This window comes from Phascolarctos cinereus, unplaced genomic scaffold (assembly GCF_003287225.1).
Source record: "Phascolarctos cinereus isolate Bilbo 61053 unplaced genomic scaffold, phaCin_HiC Scaffold_1;HRSCAF=81, whole genome shotgun sequence".
Classification (NCBI taxonomy): Eukaryota; Metazoa; Chordata; class Mammalia; order Diprotodontia; family Phascolarctidae; genus Phascolarctos; species Phascolarctos cinereus.
The window spans coordinates 87,463,872-87,489,391 of NW_027555514.1; the positions used below are offsets into that span (position 1 = coordinate 87,463,872).

The window sequence follows — 25,520 nt, forward strand, 5'->3', positions numbered from 1 at the left end:
TTTTACTTGTTCGCTATGAGATTTTGGGCAACACATGCTAGCTTTTTGGGTCTAAAAGGAGGACCTTGGATATACGTGATTTCTAAGGTCTTTTCTATTATCTGATCATGAGAATGAGTGAAGCTCTATAAAGTTCACTATTACATTCCTGCCATCAGCTTTTTTCACACGTAACTCTAAACTTGTTCTAGACAGTAATAATGATATGATTCAACAGAAAAACTATATTGGGACTATAGCATAATCACAGACAAAACTACTGCCCCTAGTTGCCAAGGCATAACATTGACCCACAAAAGAAGAACCTTTTTAATAGATAGAATCATACTCAACACTCAGATCCCTCAAACTTCTGTAATGTAAAGTTTTTCAATTCTAGAGACCTACCAGCAGAATCTCAAACCATATGGGATGAAGTATATATCATCTCTGGCATCCTATGTACTGCTGAAGATGTCCCAGTTATGCTTTCTGTTAGCTTGAAGAAAATGAGCTTGCTTCCCAATACTTTTATTCAATTACGTAAAGCAATCACTTGATCTACCTGGGCAATATTCTATTGAACATTTCATATAAAAAAAGCATTAGTAGGACAATGATGTGTCCCCAGACTATTTCTTTCTGATATCCATTGAGTGGAGGAAAAAGAGGAAGAGGAAGATGTGTCCTGGTCTTGGAGCCAGGGTTACAATCTGATCTCTACCACAAGGAAAGCATTTAACTTCTGTAAGTCACAGGAAAGCGTCAAATGTGGCTAATGTTGCTCGTAGTACCTACCTTACAGGATTGCTGTGAGGATCAAATGAGGTTAAGTCATAGAAGGAGCTTTATAAAATTTAAATGTCTATCATATACCATCATTTTCATCATCCCTATGTTTATTTTATCAGATTAAACCCCAATGGGGAAATGTGAATATTAGTATGCTTTGGCATACCTGGTTCTAGTTATCTTGACAATATTCCAGGGCAGCTTGTTTTATCATCTTATGCCATTTTAAAAAAACCCTTATTTTAGCACCTTTATGCGGTAGAGAGTGGCGCGAAGAAAGGTACAGAATACAGGACAAAGAATGTGTGGCTTGTGAGGAAAGAAGGAAAGAAGGAAAAGCCCAGCTCTGTTTTCTGCAGTATAACTGTTGCTTAGCAACATTTCACCTCTGCCCCCCCAAAAAAAATAATGTCTCAGTGAGGCGATACATTGCAGAAATATAATCAGAAGATTTATTTTTTTATAAAGTTAATGCTGTGTCAGTGCAACATGATGCAACACACATTAAAAAACCCCACAGAGCTATGCGATTTACAGATTCCCATCGTGATAACAGGATGATTGACACAGAGCTCAGTAGCTCCAGTTCTACAACCAAAAGGAGGAGAGAATTTCAAGCTGGATATAAGAAAAAAAAGAGTCAACAGGAGAAAGCAAAAGGAGCAAGGGTATGCATATTTTTGTGAGTAGAGGGTTCTCATATATACATAGGACTCACCACTTATCCATTTAGCCTCTGGATCATGAATTTTGAAGTCTGGACTGAATAGATCTTCAATTGTTACTTTTCTCTTTTGTGATAGGCTGTTATCTTCAGCTGGAAAAAAAGAAGCCATTCTTTTTAATTCAATGTTTCAATTTTATGCAATTCAACAAATATGTATTCAGGGCCTACTATGTGGAAGGCACCAAGCTAAGACCAGAGTTACAGAGATATATCTTGTAATAAAAAAGACATAATGTCTTCCCTCAAAAACCTTGTCATCTAATGGAGACAAATACACAGGAGTTGGTAACTATATAATTTTGATATTTCAAGGATTTGTGATTTTTGCCACTGTTGCCTATTCTTTTACCACTGTGTGTTATAGACCCCTTTATGTACTAATGGACTATTATCATTACCATTATACTTGAAAACTTCATTACCCTGTGGCTAGCCTGGTGATGTGTGACCCTGTATATTAAAGGAAACTGGAAAAGAATGATCAGATAGGTGGGAAAAGAGCCAAGAGGGAACAGTGTCACAAATAACCTGAGAAGAGATAATATTCAAGAATAATGGGTGGTCAATAGTCTTAAATGCTGCAGAGAGGTCACAAATGATAAGACTGAGAAAAGGAAATTAGATTGGGAAATTAACCTTTACAGAGAAGGTGGTACACAAATAATTTTGGAGAGGGTAGTTTCAATTGAATGATAAAAATTTGATAAGCAGTCATCTATGCTTTCATCAAAGTCACTGATATAAATATTAAATTGGAAATTGGAAAGTTTCATCTAAGAAAATATAAATATTAAATTGGAAAGTTCACAAGACATACCTCACCCTTTCCCACGCTGACTGAGTTATTTCTGACTATAGTCCTAACAGCAAACACATCTGAGAGTTATTCAAGTGCTGTGTGATACAGTTCACTTGTGTATGGTGATGGACTTATCAAAGGCAACTTGGTGCTTTATTCCCACTTAATTTACGTAAGGTTATCAGTCTTTTTTGATCTTGCTTTTCCAATCCAAAGATAATTTTCATTTTCTGAGAAGCTAAAAACAAAATACAAGTTGAATTGTTTTGCTTCTCTCCACTGTCCGTTGGCACTGTACTATCCTTCTCAAACAGCAGGCTTTTCCCTTCACTGATCATTCTCTTCTAATTAATATAGCTTTAAAAAACACTCTTTCTTTTGAACTTGGCATTCATCCCCAACCTCAGCTTATTCTGAACTTGACATTCCTGCCAACAATTCTTACAGGACTGTGACATACTTTAGCATTTATATTTAGTTACTTTTCCTTTTTTATCTACATGGTTAAAAGAAAGTTTAAGTTGGTCAATTCTAAGTACATACACATAGTTCTTTTGGACAACTACCTCATTTCTTTTTTACTCATAGAATATATCTTTCAATCACTTGAATTTCATTCTTTATAATTTTCCCTCCTTCCTGCATTTTCTTCCCTTGAAAAATTTTAAAGCATATGTTCTTCCTATCTGTACTTTCTCTACACCCTTTGAAAATTTCTCCACTCCCAAATCTAGGGTATATGTAAGACTATGCCAGCCTTTCTTCTCTCTACCTTATTATGAATTCTAAGATCTAATAGTTACTTCTTTTCAAGGTTGACATTGCAGAAGAACCATTTCCTTCTTGTTGAACTTGATCCAGAAGCTTCCCCTGCCTTTTTGCATTAGGATTTCTAGTTCACCTTGCTTATTAACTATATTTTGATACATTTGTGTATAATCATCTGTAGCCCTGGGCTTTAAAAATAAATGAAATGTAGGCACACCAAATACTCCCAGATTTCGTTGCCCTTTCTCCTTTGGTTATCTCTTCCACTCCTTTCACTTCAAATTGTACTCTCTATGGAATACTCTTGAATTTCAATTTCAAAACCTGATCTCTCTTAAGCTAGACACAAATTTCCTACTGATTTTCTCTGAAGTTATCTCCTGTGAATTATGAATTACTAGAAATTTCTACTGCTATTTTCCCATGTTTTCTGTTGAATCTAGCTTGGTGTGTTTACGTATATATAAACTCTCACACACAGTTTTGTCCCTCCCATTCTTTTTTTTAAAAGACTCCAGGTAAATATTTTTATTAGCTCTCTTTAGGTGCACTCTACTTTTGACAAAGAGAGTTAACACTGTATAATGGACATAGTCAACCCTTTAGTCAGGGAGACCAGACTTCAAGACTTGCCTCTAACATACTATGTCACCCTAGGCAGGTCACTTAATCTCTAAGTATTCAGTGCAACTGTCTAGGCTGATAAATTTAAGAACAAATGCTATCCTGCATTGATACAGGGAGTTTCCTCAGTAGGAAGTCTTTATTATTATGGTATCCCATGTTTGGATGGAAACAAAACCAAAAAAATTCTTGGTCAAGTGCCTATCATTCCTATATAGTGACATGAGGTCCAGAAATCCAAATTCTTTTTGGACATCATCTTTTTAACTAGAGAGGAGAGAGAAAAAAGAAAATAGCCTATGAGACAATCTGCCTTCTCATCTAACCAAGTATTTCCAATAAACTTATGGAAAGAGAAATAGTTTCATCATTTAGTGATGCTCTAGGAGGAATGGGACAAGTTTACAAACTATTTGATCTCAGCTGTACTAGTTGGCCCTGAGATTTTTAACAGGTAAGTCCACACTTAAACAAATGTCCTCAAAACGAAGTAACTTTACAAAAATTGTTTAATTCAATGCCTCACTTTAGCCATTGGTAAAATAGAGGTATTGGCACCTATTTCTGCATGAAGCACTTAGATGTTTAACTACAGAGAGATATGTTGTGTTAACACCAGGTGTTAAACTTGCTCATTGGACTAGTTACAAATTTATGTTACATGATCTCAAGTGGGCCTCCGTGTAGCAAGACAATACTTTTACACCTTCCTAACTGAGTAACTGTCCCCACACACCACAGTGGCTTTTCTAAACCTTTTCATCCTCCTCAAACATCCTACGGCTCCCCATCCATCAACCTTTTAACTGAGAATTTTGCTTTATTTCATTGCAAAAATTGAGGTCACTCACCAAGGACACCCTCTCCTCACCCCTTCCTCATCTCACAGCACTCAGACGCCTTCCCCAACATTCTCAACTTATTCCTTGTCTCACATGAAATCATATGGTGGTCCTTCTCCTTGCCAAGGCAAACCCTTCAACAGGCACAAATAATCCCATTCCATACCATCTTCTCCAGCAGATTGTCCCTTCATCTTCCCACTCTCACTTATCTTCAGCTTTTTCTTGTCTACTGTTTGCTTCCCCAATGCCTACAAACAAGTTTCCCAATCCTCAGAAAACCCTCACTCGATCCTTGCATCACTGTGAAATATTATACTGTATCTTGCTTTACTTTTGTAGCTAAACTCTTTAAGAAGGTGGTTTATAATCCACTTCCTTTCAATCCTTTCTTTAACTCTTTACAGTCTGGATCTGATCTCAGTATTCAACTGCTCACTCCAAAGCTATTCACAATAACTTACCTATGATTTTTCTCAATCTTCATCTTTCTTGACCTCTCTACAGTCTCTGACAATATTAATCATCCTCTTCTACTTGAAACTCTTCTCTCTAGGTTTGCATAACCCTCTCTCTTCTCTTTCTATGCTACCTGTTGGACTAGTATTTCTTAGTCTCCTTTGCTGACTTTCATATTATTCATTCCCACTAACTATGAGTGTACCCTAAGGTTCTGTCTTGGGTGCTCTTCTCTTCTAGTTTTGAAAGCTTTTGTACTTCCTGACCTCATCAGTTTCCATGGATTGAATTATTATTTCTATGTTGATGACTCTCAGATTTATCTAACCCTAATCTCTCTCACGGATTTCAAGTGTCACATCTACAACTACCTTTTTGCTATCTTGGACTAGCTGTCCCATAGTCATCTGAAACTCAACATGCCCCAAACTGAAGTCAACTTTCCCTCCTAAATGCTGCTCTCTTCCCAACTTCTCTATTACAGTTGAGAGTACTATCATCTTTCTAGTCACCCAAGCTTAAAACGCAGGAGTTATTCTTGATTTCACTCTCCTTACCCCCATATCCAATCTGTTGTCAAGTCCTGTCGATTTTACTTTTGCAACATCTCTTGTACACACCCCTATTTTATGCTACATCAGTGCTACCACCCTAGTGCAGGCCCCTTATCTCACACCTGGAATATTGCAATAGTTTTCTGGTTGGTCTCCTTCCCTCAGGTTTTTCCCAACTTAACTTCACCTTCCATTCAGATCTCAAATGGATTTTTCTAAGGTGCGAGAATTACCACATCACTTCCCTCTGTTCAATGAACTCTGGTGGGTCCCTATTACAGTCAGATGAAATATAGTATCATCTGTTTGGCATGCAAAGTGCTTCATAACTTGGCCTCTTCCTACCTTTCCAGTCTTCTTCTCCCTTACCATTGCCGATCAATCCCTGGTACATTCTCTGCCACCCAATGACAATACTTTCCTTGCTGTTCCTTATGCAAAACATCTCTCCACTCCATGCATTTTGACTTTCCTTGTTTCCACCTCCTGACTTCTCTGGCTTTCCTCAAGTCCCAGCTAAAATTCCACCTTTTGTAAGTAGCCTTTCTCAATTTCTATTAATGCCAGTGCCTTTCCTTTAAGATACCTCCAATTCATTCTGTACATATCTTGGATGCACATAGTTGTCAGCATGTTGTCTCCCTTCTTAGTCTGTGTTCTCCTTTAGAGCTGCAATTGTTTTGTTTTGTTTTTCTTTGTCTCTAGTGCTTAGCACAGTATCTGGCACATAGAAGGTGCTTAATATGCTTGTTGATTTAATTCAACTTATTAATATCAATACATGAAGGCTCATTTAATGATATCACTGAATTAATACTTAAAAGTATTTCAGCTTTGCAACCCATTTCCAGAAGGCAGAGCCTTAGGGGTATAAGGTCTCTTCTTACAAAAATCTTCTCTTCATAACAAGTATGACAGTCAAAATGCACCTTGAAGGGACAAAGTACTAAATAAATGCTGCCAGGCTATCTGACCCTGTGAGTCTAAGATAAATGAATGGAATATGTGTGGGCAGAAGATTATATCATATTTGCTTCAGGCAGCTCATAACGAGTCTGGGAAAATTAATGTCATTCTGTTTGACAATTGCAAAGTTAGATTTTTCAGAAGGTATACATTTTCAAGTGAATTTCAGAATCAATAACAAAAACAAAAGGGTATATTGGAGCTATTATTTTGATTTAAACGAATGTACACTACCCTCCCCCCTCCACACCCAATAACAGCAATGGAATAAATGCTATTTCCCTTGAGGATGCATTGTCAGGACATTCAGGACCCTCCACAGTCTAGCTATAACCTCTTGAGATCCTTTAAAGACCTGACTTTGATATTATTTCCTCCATGAATTTTTGTGGGAACTGATTTTTCAGTTATTAGATCTCATAGGACTTCATATTCCTTTAATGCACTTACCATATGCTGTTTGTTTTTTAATTAATCTCTCTCACACTTTACACACAGACACACACACACAATATGTATGTGTGTATATATGTATTATGGTTGGAAATATGAATTTCCAACCTATGAATCAAAGTCATAGTCTCACACTATTAGAGTAGATAAGATGGTCATATGTTGAGTTCTGAGAGGGAAACATCCTTCGTTACTATATTGACAATTACTTAACTAAAATGATAGTCTAACTTAACTTTTTATCTTCCTAGCACTTAACCCCATGCATTGCCCATTATATGCATTTAATTAAAGTTTGTTGAATTAATGAAGCATTTTTTTTCTAACTGAAAGTGCTGTTGTCCTGGATGCTATTAACAAACAGTAGCATGGGGTACTGGATAAAGCCATAAATTTGGATTTACAAAAAATTGGGGAGAATAATATAGAAATATGTTTTGCATGATAGTACATGTATAACCTATATCAAACTTCTTACCCTCTCAGGGAGGAGGAAGGAGGAGAGAGGAAAGAGAATTTGGAACTCAAAAATTTTTAAAAATGAATGTTAAAATTGTCTTTACATGTAATTAGGAAAAACAAAATATCATTTAAAAAGAAAAAAGAATAACTGGGATCAAAATCCACCTTGGGCATTCACTAGCTGAGCAAGTCATTTAACCTCTCCCAGTCTCAGTTTCCTCATTTGTAATATGGGAATGATAATGGCACCTGCCTCACTGGGTTACTGTGAGCATTTACATGAGATAATGTAGTACAGTGCTTTGCCAATGTAAAAGTACTATACCAATATCAGCTATTTATTTTTTAAAATAACAAAATGTCTGTTGAATTAATGTTTAATGAAGAATCACTGCTTTTGGGGACTTTTCATGATGAAACAATACTGACAAAGACAAAGACCAAGATACAGTTTAGAAAATTGCGTGTCAGATTGTTAGCAGTCTAGTAATAAAAAAAAAAAAAAAGGACGGGAGCAGAGTTGCTTTTATTTGCATTTCTTATTAGTCATTTTGAATAATCTCACACATTAATAGTTAAATGTTAATTAGTGATCATCAAAAAGTTTGTTAGTAGTCTGCATTTCTTAGGATATACCCTTAAGTGGCTACTGACCCCTGGGACTTCTTTTATCCTGCGAAGCTTTTCTAGGGAGAGACAGTGCCCCAGAGTGCCCTCCCCATTATATACATTTAAATGGTCAGTTTTGTAGTAAAAGAGCAGAAGAATGAGGTAAAAATAGGTCAAGAATCCGTGCTATTGATAATGCTTACCTGAGAAAATATACATCCTATGTGATATTTGTTGTAGATTCTATTTATTACAGTCTTGTTCAAACTTCTACTATGATTATACTATGAGCACCAATATTAATACCAAAGATAATTTCCATTTCATAGAAAACCATATCTGACCAGGCAAGTTATTAATTGGGTTTTAATAGAGACACTGAGGAATTCCAACCCAAATCCTGCTTGAAACTTTTGGGGCTTTGCAGATGGCTAACTCATGAGATTTGAGTTTATGGGACTGAGAAATCAATTAATTACGTACAGTCCTCTTGATGCCAATTGTCCAGGCAGAGCATCTAATGACATTAGGTCACTACTACTCTTCTAACTTCTCTCTTCCTCTAAAATTGCTTGTTACTCCACAGCTCACTAGATTTATATACCAATTGATCTTTGAAATTTTCTGAGAGTATAAGAAAAATCAGCCAAGGAAGCACCAAGTTATTTCATTAAGCCAAAATCAACAGAGTGAAATGAGACAAGTAGACAAGAACACTTTCCAAAACAATAAAACAAATACACAGCTTTTTAAATGTACTATTTCCTCTCCTCTTTAAAGTAGTCTCCTTCTTACCTGATTCTATTAATCACTGTCATGTCCTGACACTGAACCCACAGAAAGGTGTGAGGCTGTGTGATTTATCATAGGTATATGAGCCTTCAAAGCTAGTTTATAAATCACACAAGAATATCAGCCCCTTACTTTGTAGTCCTTCCTCATTCCTACCTCGATACCTCAGTGAAATTATATGGCCCAACCTCATAACCAACTTTATTCATCAAACATATAATTTGAGACTGTTAGATCAAGAGGGACCACAGAAATTTAAAGGCAACATTACTGTGAAAAGAGCACTGACTTCAAAGTCAAAGACCTGGGTTCAAATTTTGCTTCTGTCATTTACTAGCTGTGTCATCTTGGGAAAGCCACTTAAAATTCCTTGGCCCTCACTTTCTTCATCTGTCAAATGAAGGAGTTGGACTATGAGGTACCTTTTGGCTCTACATCTTTGATCCTAAGCCAACTATCATTTCATGAATGAGGAAACTGAGCCTTAGAGAGGAAAGGTGACTTATTTAAGGGCACACATGATTCCACATGACTCCTAGATGTTTTCAAAAATTAATCCTTAAAAGACAAAGATTATTAACATTGAGGCTCTTCATAATAATGTGCTACAGACTGAAAATAAATCCAATAGTTCCCCAAATTCTCTACGTAATGGTAACATCATTACATTAAGTTACAGAAGCCTAAGGTGACCAACCTGAAAAAATCAAAACTCATTTGGATAGGGTGATTTCTGATGTATTTGTTAAACTTCAAATGATGTCTTACTTTAAAGTTTTAGCATTTGGTTGGATATAACTGAATTTTCAAAGTCTATGCCAAAGTAACACAAGTCTAGTCAGCTCTTCCCATGCTGGAAATGCTTTAAGCATGGATGTGTCATGGACTATTCTCTCAGGATCACTCTGCGTAACTTTAAAAGGGCTCATTATTAGATTGGTCCCTGGGTAATAAACTCTTCATCCGCTTTAACTCTTTAAAACAACTATCTATTATATAACTGAGGAATTATTATTTGTATGGGTAAAGAGCCCATCTATATTGATGAAAACATGAATCTTTTAGGTACTATGAGAATTATGGAAATCGAGTGAACCACACTGACTCATCTTGTGACTCAATTCTGGATCTAGTTCAGTTTCCTTTCTATTCAATTACTGGTCTAGTTCAATTTCTTTCTTATGAGTAAATTTTTTTAATATAAATATTTAAAAGTAAACTTTTTATTCAGTTATGGGAACTGTGAGAAAACTTAATTGCATTGTTTGAACATAACCTTATGTGGTTGGGAAACTGGGCCACTTCTACCTGTTGCTTAGAGATCTTTAACTAAGGACCTAGGTTGTGCTTACTAGAAACCCACTTGCACCCCAAGATTGACATAAGCAGTTTTCTCACACTTCTCTCTCTCTCTCTCTCTCTCTCTCTCTCTCTCTCTCTCTCTCTCTCTCTCTCTCTCTCTATATATATATATATATATATATATATATATATATATATATATATATATATATATATATATACATATATATATATTTCTCACAGTTACATATATCACAGTTATACATCTGAAAACTGGCCTCTTCTTAATCAATCAGTTACTATTTTCTTGTTCTTTTGATTGAATACAGACACTTGGGGGGTGCATGGGACACCTCTTTCTCTGATTTTAGGGAAGTCCATCTGCTTGCTCTCCCCCTCTTAACTTGGAAAGTCCCTAATATTTTCTCCAATTAGAAACCAGACTACCTAATCTTGTATCCTGGTTTATATCCCGTCAACTGTTTTCTTTGAATGCATAAAAATCTGTTTCTCCTTGTATTTGGGGTCCAGTGCCAAGCTGAGGAGGCCTTGTCCTCATCTGATATGCACTGGAATGCATTACTTAAAAAAGTGACATACTCAGAAGCTTAGAACTTCGTTTCCCCAGTTATTTCAGATTTCATCCACCACAGGACAAGACAGTGTTTTTAAAACTTAATGTCATGGATTACAGTCATACTTCATAGGATTTTTCTATTTCTAGCTCAAGATTACTATATGGAATATCTATCACTACTATCAGCTATAATTTGTGTAGCACTTTAAGGTTAGTAAGGAACTTTAAAAATATTATCTCATTTAATCCTCATGACAACCTCATAAGGTAGATGCTATAATTATTCCCATTTGGCAGATAAAGAAAAAGTGGCTAAGAGATCAAGAGAAAGGTTAAATGATATTATTATCCTCATTTTGCAGATGAGGAACCTGAGATTACATCACTTGCCTAGGGCCACATATGTAAGCAGGATTTGAATTCTGTTCTTCCTGGCTCCAAGTCTAGCAGTCTATGCATTGCACCATCTAGCTTTTCTACATCTAGATGAAAACAAAGGCAATCATTAGCGTATTCTTTGATCTTGAAAAAATTGTATTCTTAGTTAGGAATATGTATGGGTCAAGTGTTTATATTGTCAGGTAACACTTTTTTTTTTTGGTGAGGCAACGGGTGAAATGACTTGCCCAGGGTCAAGTGTCTGAGACCAGATTTGAACTTAGGTCTTCCTGAATCCAGGGCTGCTGTTCTATCCACTGCACCATCTAGCTGCCCCGATCAGTTAACATTTCAAGATAACATATTGTCAAATAACACTGTCAAGAAAACATTGTTTTTGCCTTTTTTTTTTTGGTGAGGCAATTGGGGTTAAGTGACTTGCCCAGGGTCACACAGCTACTAAGTATCATGCGTCTGAGACAGGATTTGAACTCAGGCCCCTCTGAGTCCAAGACCAGAACTCTATCCACTGTGCCACCTAGCTGTCCCGAAAACTTTTTTTTTTAAAGAAGCTCAAACTATTTTTTTTTACCAAGTAGAAACTAATGGTTATATAATTTATATAATTTATGTTACTACCCACTCCACACACCCTTATTATTATTTTTTTAATCTGAGCCTGTGAATTCATTGGTGCAGGGATATCATCTATAAATTAAAAATCTTAGAGAGTTAGCTGGAGTGGAAAGTGGGGCTCAAACTCACTGCCAGTTAGCTACATGCAGCCCACAAAACTAGTAATTGCTGAACCAGATTAAAATGTGACTAGGAAATGTTCACAAAAATAAATAAAATATGATACAACATATGACATATGATAGAAAATATGACTTTGTTAGTTTGTGGATTTCTAGGTCAATATGCAGCCCGCAAGGATCTGTTCCTATTTGAGTTTGAAACCATTGGCCTGGTTAAATAACTTGTCCGTGATCACACTGCCATCACATCTCAGAGTCAGTACTTGTACTTTGGTCTTACTGATCCCAAAGCTAACTCCCCTCCCCCATCAGCTCCACTACTGCCTCTTATATTCTTCATCTGTAGAGATAACATTAGCTATATTTGTTTTCATGTCTGGGGCTCAGTAGGTTAAAAAAAATGTTAGGCTAACAATTCCCAAGTAGCCCATCAGCTTTGCTTTGTTCTGTGGCCATGTACCATACTCATCCACTCAATTAGCCAATTCATTAAAGCATCTTTAGTTTAAGAAGAATTGGACCAGAAAGTACAAGTAAACCATCATAAACATCAACACCACTTGAAATCAAGTGGAATCTAATGACTCCATGAGACATCAAGAAACAATAAAACAAAGTCAAAAGAATTAAAAGTGGAAGAATTTGTGAAATATCTCATCAGAAAAAATACCTCAGTTGGAAAATATGTGAAGGAGAGATAATTTAAGTATTATTAAAATACCCGAAAGTCATAACAAAAGAAGAGCCCAGACAACATTTTTTTCAAGAAAAGGCAAAGGAAAACTTCCCTAATATCTAAGATCCAGAGGGTAAAATGGAAATTGAAAGAATCTACTGATCACATTCTGAAAGAGATCTCAAAATGAAAACTCCCAAGAAAATTATAGCCAAATTCCCAAGCTCCTAGGTCATAGAAAGCATTACCAACAGCCAGAAAGAAAAAATAAATAAAAATTGTGTAACCATAGTAAAAATCACATGAGATACAGCAGCTTCCACTTTAAAGGAGAGGAGGGCTTAGTTCTGGAAGGCAAAGGAACTAAGATTACAACCAAGAATAACCTACCGAGCAAAACAGTATAATCCTTCAGGGGGAAAATGGATAGTTAATGAATGCTTGAATCTTACTCTCATCAGAATTGGATAAAAACAGGAATAATGTGCACACTCAATTGGGTATAGAAATCTATCTTGTCCAACAGGAAAGGAAGAGGGGGAGGGGATAAAAGGAGATTATAGAAGGGAAGCAACGGTCAGAAGCAATAGACTAGGTAGGCTGAACCAAATATAATAAAATGACAATTCTGCCTAAATTAATTTACCTATTCAGTCACTACCAAAATTATTTTATAGAACTACAAAAAATAATAAGACTTATCTGGAAGAACAAAAAGTCAAGAATATCAAGGGAATCAATGAAAAAAAAAATGAAGGAAGGTAGACTAGCAGCACCAGATCTCAAACTTTATCACAAAGTGGTAATCATCAAACAATTTGGTATTGAGTAACAAAGAGAGGATGGATTAGTGGAACAGATTAGGTACACAATATGTGGTAGTAAATGACCATGGTAATCTAGTGTTTAAAAAAAGGCAAGGATCCAAGCTTTGGGGAAAACAATTCAATATCTGACAAAAATTGCGGGAAAACTGGAAACAGTTTCGCAGAAAGTAGTATAGACCAATATTTCACACCATATACCAAGATAAGGTCAAAATGGGTATATAGTTTAGAAATAAAGAATGATATCATAAGGAAATTAGGGGAGCTTGGAATATTTTATCTGTCAGATAAAATTAAGGAAAGAATTTATTACTAAACATGAGATAGAGAGTATTATAGAATATAAAAAGAGTAATTTTGATTACATTAAATTAAAAAGGGTTTATACAAACAAAACCAATTCAGCCAAGATTAGAAGAAAAGCAGGAAACCAGAGAAAAATTTTACAGCAATTTTCTTTGATAAAACCCTCATTTCTCAAATATATAGAGAAATGAGTCAAGCTTATAAGAATACAAGTCATTCCCCAATTGATAGATGGTCAAAGGATATAAAGAGGCAGTTTTCAGAAGAAGAAATCAAAGCTATTTATAATCATATGAAAAAGTGCTCTAAATCACTACTGACTAGAGAAATGCAAATTTAAAAAAATCTGAGGTATCATTTCATACTTATCCAATTGGCTAATATGACAGAAAAGGAAAATGACAAATGTTGAAGGGGATATGGAAAAGTTGGGACACTAATGTACTGTTGGTGGAGTTGTGAACTGATCCAAATATTTTGGAGTACAATTTGGAACTATGTCATAAGGGTTATAAAACTGTGCATACTCTTTGACTCAAAATTACCATCACTATGTCTGTATGCTAAAAAGATCAAAAAAAAGGAAAATGTCCTATATATACAAAAATATTTCTAGCAGCTCTTTTTTGGAAGCAAGGAGTTGTAAATTGAAGGGATAATCATCAATTGGGGAATGGCTGAATAAGTTGAGGCATATGATTCTGATAGAATACTAATATGCTGTGGGGAATGACAAAGAAGGTTTCAAAAGTTTCAGAAAAAAACTTGGCAAGATCTATATGAACTGAAAAGAATCAGGAGACCATTGTTCATGGTAATAACAATGTTGTAATAATGATCAACTGTAAAAGACTTGGCTGTTTTGATTAACACAATGATCTATCACAATTCCAAAGGACTCATGATGAAAAAATGATAGCCACTTTCAGAGAGAGAGGGGGGAGTGAGGGAGAGGGAGGGAGGGAGGAAGGAAGGAAGGGAAAGAAACTGATAAACTGAATGCAAAACAAAGTATAATTTTCTTGCTTTTTTAAAAAAAATGTGGCTAATATTGAAATATGTTATGAATGACTTCACATTTATAATTGATTTTGCATTTTATTTGCGTTTTCCATGGGTGGGGGAAGGTTGGGAGGGAAGACAAGAATTTGGAACTCAAAATTTAAAAAGAAAAGTGTTAAAAATGAGTAGATAAAATTTTTCTTTAAAAAAAAAGAAATAAAAGGATCACTAGGAAGGCTCTTCCCTTACCTATTAAAAAACATCTCCAATCTCCCACAAGTCATCAGTGAGAAATTTTGGTGGCAGAAGGGGTTATCAAGTTCCCATTTAAAGATAGAAAAAGTTTGAAATGGTTCAATCTCTAAGTCAATATTAACTCAATAAGAGATTCTCTAATAAAATTTCTTTGTAGTGACACATAAACTGAGGAAATAATATTTATGATAAGAAGGGAAGTGAAGCAAATGGCTATTCCAGAATTGGTAGCCCAAGGTGGAGACTCACAGAAAGAGAGTCTCCGGTGAAGGAGAGTACAAGAAAACAACAATGAATACTTGGAAATGAAGGAGATTAGGGATAGGTTCTAAAAGACAAGTAGGGGGACAGCATGGTCAAATGTCAGTCTTTTAACTGCTTTGCTGCTCAGCTATTCTTTCTGGTTCAAATCCAAACTCTCCTCTCTTCTTTAGGACCCTTCTCAGGTTTCTAAATTATATATGCGCTATCTTTAATGTGTGTATATTTGTGTTAAGGCAATAAAGTCACTCTCTTATTAAAAGCTTTATGCCTTGGAAAATAAATAATAAAAACAAAATCATAGAAAACAAATCAATTGTGGATGGTTAGCTCGAAGAAGAGAAGATTCAAGTATACTGTGATAGTTGTCACAGTATACTTGAATGACTGTAATGTAGAAGAGAGATTAGAAGAGAGATCGGACTTGTTTTGTTTACTTTCAGGAGACAGAACCAGGGATGACAGGTGAAACTTTCAAAGAGGCAAATTTAGGTTCCTAACAGTTGAAGTATATGGTATCAGAGGTCCCTTCTAACTTTAAAATTCCATGAGTATGACTTGATGACCTTAAAAGTCATATTAATGTACAGTTCTGATACAGATTCTATTCTGGAGGGAGGATGTACTGAATTATTTACCATTTTTATGGCTAAAATTTGAACTAAGGTTAAATAATAAGGTTATCTCGACAATCTCATTATCTGGTTGGTTAATCTTAATAGTAGGTTAATGTTCTATAACTCAGAATTTTCTTTGGCATCAGGTTAAGAGGTAGAAAGTAAAATAACCAGGCTTTAGTTATTTCTTCTGGTTAATATGGAGATTGGCTGCCTAATCTAAGCATTATCCAACTTCATATTTCATTATATGGAAACAGCCATTCACAAATATTGTTTCACATGGAAGACAACAGAAAAACAGTCTAATCTCACTAATTTCAACTTCACTTTATTAGGTTTTGGGACACTTTAGACATAGATTAGAACAAGTTTTTTTTCAATTACCTCTAAAATCAATTTAGTAGCAAATTAAAAAATGAGATTGCAATTGGGTCATTCTTAAATCCATTAGAGACAAGCTTTTTTAAAAAAAAATTTTAAATCCTTATGATCCACATGTACAAAAATATTTCTAGCAGCTTTTTTTGTGGTGACAAAGAATTGGAAATTGAGTGTATGCTCATCAATTGGGGAATGGCTGAACAAGTTATGGCATATGAAAGTAATGAAATACTATTGTTTTATAAGAAATGATGAGAGGGCATATTTCAGAAAAACCTGGCAAGACTTGCATGAACTGATGCTGAGTGAAGTGAGCAGAAATGATCCAAGAAAATTCCAAAAGACTCATGATGGAAAATGCTATCCACATTCAGAGAAAGAACAATGGAGTATGAATGAAGATTGAAGTATGCTATTTTTCCTTTTTTTTTTTTTGGTCTTTTCTTCCTCACATCTTTCCCCCCTTTTTTTTGACTCTTCTTTCACAACATGACTAATGCGGAAATATGTTTAACATGATTGTACATGTATAACATATATCAAATTGCTTGCTGTCTTGGAACTCAAAATTTTATAAAAATTAATGTTGAAAACTATCTTTGCATGTAATTGGAAAAAATAAAATACTAATAAGGAAAAAAAGAAAAAAGAAAATCCTTATGTATACAAACAACATTGCTAATGACAGATTTTTCATTAAAACAGATTTGGCCTAGTGACATTTTAAGTTAGGGATATGTGTTTCCATATACCCTTGAAAGAAACAAGACTGCATTTACTTAAATATCATTTATGACCCAGATTCCTTTTCAGGCTAGCCTCACTAATTTGTCTCAAATTAATGAAATATTCCTAGATTTGATGGAAAAGCAGCTGAGTTGGTTTTATAAATTTTAGTCAAAGTTCTCCAATATGGAAATATAGCTTGACATTCATGAATGAAAACATATATACTCATTTCCAAACAAATTAGCTTTCTCATGTTTTTCCTTCTCCCTTTTGAGCACAGAAGAGATATGCTAATATTACACTGTAGTGGAAACTTTGTAAGTCCTTAACTTAGGAACCGCTGAGCTCTGTTTCCCTGGACGCTGCACCTGAGAGTTCAGATGCAGATGTAATTATTTCTGTGCTTTGGCATGCTGTTAGCTGGGAAGCCATTATCTGGATGTTCTGCAAACCACTGCTGAGCAACAGTTGCTAAAGAGATCATCTATTTAATTTCTTGATGTCCAAATTTAAAATAGTTCAGGTGTATCACATTAAGATTTTGGACCATTTTCTTATCTCCTTTGGATTCAAAAAAGACATGAAGAAATAAAATGTCCATTTAGGAACTGGATGCCAATTCAAATCTCCCTTTTCATGTTGTAAAAAAAAAGAAAGAAAGAAAGAAAGAAAGAAAGAAAGAAAGAAAGAAAGAAAGAAAGAAAGAAAGAAAGAAAACTCAAAGTGCTCTCTCTCTTTCCCTCCCTCCCTCCCTCCTTCCCTGTGTGTGTGTGTTTGTGTGTGTGCGTGTGTGTGTAAGAGAGAAATATGTCCTTAATCCGTCCATTCATCCCATTTTACCTCTTAAAATGAAATTCTACTGTTTGAGCTCAATTTCTTGAGCATAAGACTCTGATCCCTGCTAAATGCAAATGCTCAGTGGAAGACTATAACATTTTAAATTCTTGTGAATTATTTTCTATGTAATGTAAATGTGTTTTAGATTTCTTTTTTTGGATACAGGAGAAAATCTATAAAAGCACTGGATACCTAATAGTGATTGATTGGAGGGAATCTCATCCAGATAATGGAGACTGCAGGTTTGAAACATAAACTTCCTTTGCTTTACAATTTTTCCTTGGAATGTTCCTGGACTACACATTATATCCATCATTCTCTCTCCTGCTCTAATCTCCCTCAACTATTTCATAGCCCTTCAGTAAAGCAGCCGCTCTTTAAGCCCTACACACCAAAGGCTTTGTTCTTTGTCGTCTCCTGTTTACAACAGTCCTTCACTTCCCTCTCCTCAATTTTTAAAAACATTTTTATTTAGTTTTGAATTCCAAAATCTATCCTTCTTCTCTTTCTCCCCTCCCCCTTTCTATATTAGTCACTCTGTACCAGATGACTCAAAAGAAAAAAAAATGAAAAAGTGTTAAATAGCATGCTTTAGTCTGTATTCAATCCAAATCAGTTCTTTCTCTGGAGGTGGATAACATGCTTCATGATTAGTTCTCTGGGACTGTCTTGGATCATTGTATTGCTAAGAATAGCTAAGTCATTCGCAGTTCTTCATTGAACAATATTGTTGTTACTGTGAACAATGTACTCCTGGTTCTGTTTACTTCACTATGCATCAGTTCATGTAAGTCTTTCCAGGTTTTTCTGAAATGATCCTGCTTGTTATTTCTTATAGCACAATAATATTTCATTACAATCATATACCACACCTTATTTAGCCATTCCCCAATTGATGGACATCCTTTTGATTTCCAACTCTTAGCCACCACAAAAAGAGCTGCCATAAATATTTTTGTACAAATAAGTCCTTTTCCCTTTGGGATACACACCTAGCAGCGGTATTGTTGAATCAAAGGATATACACAGTTTTATAGCCCTTTGGGCATAGTTCCAAATTTCTCTCCATAATGGCTGGATCAATTCACAACTACACCAACAGTGCATTAATGTCCCAGTTTTTCCACATCCTCTCCTACATTCAACATTTTCTTTTTTTTGTCATATTAGCCTGTCTGATAGGTATGAGGTGCTACCTCAGAGTTGTTTTAATTTGCATTTCTCTGATTAATAATGATTTAGAGCATTTTTTCATATGACTATAGATAACTTTGATTTTTTTGTTTGAAAACTGCCTCTTCATATCCTTTGACCATTTATCAATTAGGGAATGACTTGTATTTTCATAAATTTTACTCAGTTCTCCATATATTTGAGAAATAAGGCCTTATGAGAGATATTTGTTGAAAAAAATTTCCCCCAGTTTTCTGCTTTCCTTATAATTTTGTTTTCATTGATTTTGTTTGTGTAAAACCTTTTTAATCTTATATAATCAAAGTTATCCATTTTACATTGTGTAATGCTCTATATCTTCTTTGGCCCTAAATTCTTCCCTTATCCATAAAATCTGATAGATAAATTATTCCATGCTCTCTTAATTTATTTACATTGTCATCCTTTATGTGTAAATCATATACTCATTTTGACCATATATTGGTATTATCATGTGAGATGCTGGTCTGCACCTAGTTTCTGCCAAACTGTTTTCCAGTTTGCCAGCAGTTTTTTTCAAATAGTGAGTTCTTCTCCCTAAATCTGGGGCCTTTGTGTTTATATCAAACATTAGGTTACTATGGACATTTACTAAAATGTAATTTGTACCTAATCGATTCCACTGATCCACCACTCTATTTTATATTATCTACAGTTATTTTAAATGTAATTTCTCTTTCTGTCTCTTGTTGCTGGACTTTCTCAGTAATATATAGAAATATTGATGATTTATGTGGGTTTATTTTGGATCCTGCAACTTTGCTAAAGTTGATAATTTCAAGTAATTTTTCAGTTTAACATTTTCAGTATAACATTTTCTAAGTGTGACATCATATCATCTGAAAAGAGTGGTATTTTTTTTCCTTGTTGCCTATTTTAATTCTTTTAATTTCTTTTTCTTCTCTTCTTGATAAAGCTGACACTTCTAATACAATATTAAATAACAGAGGTGATAATGGTGATCCTTGCTTCAGCCTTGATTATACTGGGAAGGCTTCTAGCTTATCCCTATTGCAGATAATGCTTGCAGATGGTTTTAGATAAAGATTTCTTTTCATTTTAAGGTAAGCTCCACTTATTCCTATGCTTTCTAGGTTTTTTTTAAAAATAGGAATGGGTGCTGTATTTTGTCAAAGGCTTTTTCTACATTAATTGAGATAATTTTATAATTTCTGTTGGTTTTGTTATTGATATGGTCAATTATGCTAATAGTTTTCCTAATATTGAACCAGCCCTGCATTCCTGGAATTCCACCTGGTTACAGTGTATGATATAGTGCTGTAATCTCTTTGCTAGTATTTCATTTAAATTTTTTTTTGCATCAATATTCATTAGGGAAACTGGTCTATAATTTTGGCTCTTCCTGGTTTGGGTATTAGCACCATATTTGTGTTGTAAAAGGAATTTGGTAGGACTTCTTTGCCTGTTTTTCCAAATAGTTTAAGTAGTATTGAGGTTAATTGTTCTTTAAATGTTTGGTAGAATTTACTTGGGAATTCATTTGATCCTGGAGATTTCTTCTTAGGAATTTCATTAGTGGTTTACTCAATTTCTTTTTCTAAGATTGGGTTAAGCATTTAATTTCTTCTTCTGTTAATCTGGGTAATTTATATTTTTGTAGCCATTCATGCATTTCATTTAGGTTATCAAATTTATTAGCATATAATTGGGCAAAATAACTCCTAATAATTGTTTTAATTTCCTCTTCATTGGCCGTGAGTTCATCCTCATTCATTTTTGATACTAGTAATTTAGTTTTCTTCTTTCCTTTTTAAAATCAAATTAACCAATGGTTTATCTATTGTATTGTTTTTTTTTTTCATAAAACTAGCTTCTAGTTTTATTAGTTCAATGATTTTCATAATTTCAGTTTTATTCATCTCTCCTTTGATTTTCATGATTTCCAATTTGGCGTTTAACTGGGGATTTTTAATTTGTTCTTTTTCTAGGCTTCTTTTTTATTTGCATGCCCAGTTCATTGATCTGCTCTTTCTGTATTTTACTGATGTAAGCAATTAGAGACATACATTTTCCTCTCACGATTACTTTGGATTTATCCTGTAAATGTTGGTATATTGTCTCATTGTCATTTTAATGAAATTATTGATTGCTTCTATGATTTTCTCTTTGACCCACTTATTTTTTAGGATTTGATTATTTAATTTCCAATTAATTTTTAATTTCTTTTTCCATTGTCTATTATTGAATATAATTTTTTATTACATTATCATTTGAAAAGGATGCTTTTACTCTTTCTGCTTTTTTGCATTTGGTTGTAAAGTTTTTAATGTCCTAATACATTATCAATTTTTGTGTAAGTGTCATATACTGCTGAGAAAAAGGTATATTCCTTTCTATTCCCATTCAGTTTTCTCCAGAGATCTATCATATCTAACTTTTCCAGAATTTTATTTGCCTCCTTATCATCTTTCTTGTTTAATTTTTGGTTAGATTTATCTAGTTCTGAGAAGGAAAAATTGAGGTTCCCCCACTAGTATAGTTTTTTAAAAAATACATTTCCTCCTGTAACTCATTCAACTTCGCTTTCAAAAATTTAGATGCTATACCATTTGATACATATATGTTTAGTATTAGTATGACTTCATTGCCTGTGGTACTGTTTAGCAAGATATAGTTTCCTCCTTTATCTCTTTTAATTAGAACTGTTTTTGTTTTTGCTTTGTCTGAGTTCAGGATTGCTACCTCTGCTTTTTTCTTATTTCAGCTAAAGCATAATATATCTTGATCCAGCCCTTTGTATTTACATGGTGTGTGTCTCTCTGCTTCAAATATGTTTCTCTTTAACAACATATTGTAGGATTCTGGTTTCACTCTGCCATTCACTTTTATGTTATGGGAGAGTTCATTCCATTTAATTTCACAGTTATGATTACTAACTATATTTTCCTCCATCTTATTTTTCCCCATTTATACATTCTCTCTTCTTTCGCCCTATCCCTCCTTACTAGTGTTTTGCTTCTGACCACTGCCTCCTCCAATCTGCCCTACCTTCTATCAGCCCCCCTACCTTTTATTTTCACGTATCCCTCCTACTTTTGCATTCCCTTATATAAATCTCCCCTCCCTTTTCTTTTTCCTTACCCCTCCTACTTCCCTATAGGGTAAGATAGATTTCTCTACCTGAGTGTGCATGTCATTCCAACTTTGAGCCAAATCCAATGAGAGTAAGGTTCAAATAATATTCACCCCCCCCTTCTTTCCCTCTACTGTAATAGGTCTTTTATGCCTCTTCATGTGATATAATTTATCCCATTCTGTCCCTCTTTCCTCTTCTCCCAATATAATATTTTTCAACCCTTAAGGTTTTTTTATCATCACATCAAAGTCAATTTATACCCATACCTCACTGCCCTAATAGAGATACAGTTCTTAAGTGTTACAAGTATCATCTTCCCATGTAGGAATGTAAACAGTTAATCTTATTGAATGCCAATTTTTTTTCTTTCCTATTTACTTTTTTTCGCTTCTCTTGAGTCTTACATTTGAAGATCAAACTTTCTATTCAGCTCTGGTCTTTTCATAAGGAAAGTTTGAAATTCTCCTATTTCATTGAATATCCATCTTTTCTTCTGTAAGATTATGCACAATCCTGCTGAGTACTTGATTCTTGGTTGTATTCCAAGTTCTTTTGCCTTCCAGAATATCATATTCTAAGCACTGTGATCTTTAAATATAAAAACTGCCAAATCCTGTGTAATCCTGGCTGTGGCTCCTTGATACTTGAATTGTTTCTTTCTGGCTGCTTGCTGTAATTTCTCCTTGACCTGACTCTTCTGTAATTTTGGCTACAATATTCCTTGGAGTTTTCATTTTGAGATTTCTTTCAGGAGGTGTTCAGTGAATTCTTTCAATGACTATTCAACCCTCTGGTTCTAGGATATCAGGGCAGTTTTACTTGATAAATTCTATGATATCCAGGCTCTTTTTTTTTTTTTAATCATGGCCTTCAGGTTAATCCAATAATTCTTAAATTAAGTCTCCTGTATCTATTTTCCAGGTCAGTTGGTTTTCCAAAGAAGTATTTTACATTTTCATTCTTTTGATTGTTTGACTGATTTTTGATGTCTCATAGAGTCATTAGCTTCCACTTGCCTGATTCTAATTTTTTTTTTTTTGACGAGGCAATCAGGGTTAAGTAACTTGCCCAGAGTCACACAGCTAGTGAGTGTTATGTGTCTGAGGCCAGATTTAAACTTAGGTCCTCCTGACTCCACTGCACCACCTAGCTGCCCCCCTGATTCTAATTTTTTTGTACTTCCTTTTCCATTTGACCAATTCTTCTTTTAAATGAGTTGTTTTCTTCAGTGGATTTTTTTCCATTTGGCCAATTCTATTTTTTAAGAATTTGTTTTCTTCAGTAAATTTTTGTGCTTCCTTTCCAAGCTGTTGACTCTTTTTACATAATTCTCTTGCATAACTGTCATTTCTTTGCCCAATTTTTTTCTACCTCTCTTACTTGATTAAAAAAGTCCTTTTTGAGCTCTTTTAAGAGGACTTTTTGGGCTTGAGACCAATTCACATTCTACTTTGAGGCTTCACATTTAGGCATTTTGAAATTGTTCTCCTCTTCTGAGTTTGTGTTTACATCTTCTCTGTCACCATAGTAACTTTCTATGGTCAGAGCTCTTTTACTCTCTCATTTTTAAAAGTTGGAGAAGCATCTACTACCTTTTAGATATTTTGAAACCATGCTGATGTTTCTGATGATAATTGATGTTACATTAGAGGGGGATTACTATGGTATGAAACAGAAGTAGAAAGACTTTTAAGTAGAGGAATCTCAGAACTAGAATTTTTCATTTCTACTCCTGTGTTTCCTTACTTATCACCCCTTTCCCCCAAAGGATCCAAGGAGCCAGTAACTAAAGCATGACAAAATTTCCTGCAGAAAGAACTTTCCTAAATAAGTGCCATGATCTTGGCCTATAAAGATCATCCCTTACCTAAAACAATGGGACATCCTTAGGAGGAGGAGAGGCCTCAGAAGGTGGGACCAAAGACACAACTGTCATTGCCTTTTGACACAAATTCACCTCCACCACATTCCTTTGAAGTTCTCTGGATTATGGACCTTGAACAACCAAAAACCCAGTCCATAATAAGACTTTGCCACAAAACACACACTATAAGGAACAGGGACACACACCCATGAAGAGAAAGAGAAAGAAAGCAAGGAACCCTGACTCCTTACTGCTATACTGCTGTAGTGGAATGAGCTCCTACATATCTACTCTTTCTTTCCTCCAGCACCATAACATTCTATACAACTAGTACCACTCGGGCTGATCTTTAACACAAGCAATGATATCTCACATCTCGCTTTTATGTGAAAAATGTAGTACCAGGTTAAAAGAGAGGGTTGGGGCAATTTTAATGGGTATTTTTCCATATGTGATGCCTTCCTGCTGTAGCAGATGTCTTGCTTGCTTTGCTGTGAAATCAAAGAAGAATGCCTTTTTCCCAGCCCCAGCTATGCTCCTCCTAAGGGCGTGTACAAGAGAAAAGTCTTTTATCTTTATCCCTACCAACAAGCTTTTAGTCCTGGGATTACACTAGTCAAACTAATGGGAGAAACAGATATTAATGACCCAATCTAGGTTCTCAGGAGACTTTAAACATACAAATAAAAGTCACCCTAGCCATTCAAGATATAAGTTGAGTGGAACACCTAGACAGGAGTGGAGAAGCTTTGGCCTCAAGGCATTTGTTCCCCGGTTCTACGAAGTTTGGATTCAGTCAAAGGGCTTCACTTGAGGACCTAGAGGGCCACATATGGCCTGGAAGTCACAGGTTTCCCACCCTTGACCTAGCATTTTGGGTTGTAAAGGTCAAGATATGAACTTCAAAACAAAGATTGCTGGTGCATCTTGGGGAGGAAAATGTGAAATCTCCAAAAATAAAAGAGTTCAGAGAAAAAATGGGTAGAACCTCACCTTATAGTCAGAGTAAAAATCCATAAAGGAAGCTGGTTCAAGAAAGATGAGATGCTGTCTAGAACCCAATTCTGACACAATTAAGACCAGAGGAAAGAGACAGTTGGTGATGCAGTGGACAGAGGGCTGAACTTGGAGTCAGAAAGACCTGAGTTCAAATTCTACTTCAGACAATTACTAGCATTGTGACCCTGGGCAAGTCATTTAAACTCTCTCAGCCTCAGTTTCCACTTCTGTATTGTGAGGATAATAGTAGAACCTACCTCAAAGAAGTGAGTGTTGTTTTGAGAACCAAATAGAATGACATTCATAAAGTGTTTTGCAAACCTTGAAGTGCAATATAAATGTTAGCAATTAGCTATTATTAACAAGTAACCTTAAGATCATAGGATAGAAGTATCAGTTAAAGGTGCTAGGGATGGTTAGCTGAGAGAAGACTGAGGAAAGACATGATTATGATCACTCATATGGAAAAGGGATTAGAGTTGCTTATCTCCAGAGAACTTATGGAAGGATGTTAGAGAGAGGCCGATTTTTAGAAGATTTAAATGGGATGAACTGTTTCCACAAGTAGCAAATGCCAATTGTTGGAGTTCTTCAAACAAAGGCCCATTAATGA

General features: G+C 35.1%; 1 protein-coding gene across 1 annotated transcript in view; it reads right to left on the bottom strand.

The window, feature by feature from the left end:
• Positions 1 to 25,520, bottom strand: part of DPP6 (dipeptidyl peptidase like 6) — a 975,800-nt gene that overhangs the window by 513,831 nt on the left and 436,449 nt on the right. Inside the window, 1 exon segment of the mRNA XM_021009613.2 lies at positions 1,490 to 1,588. Within this exon segment, the coding sequence (XP_020865272.1) occupies positions 1,490 to 1,588 (99 nt within the window).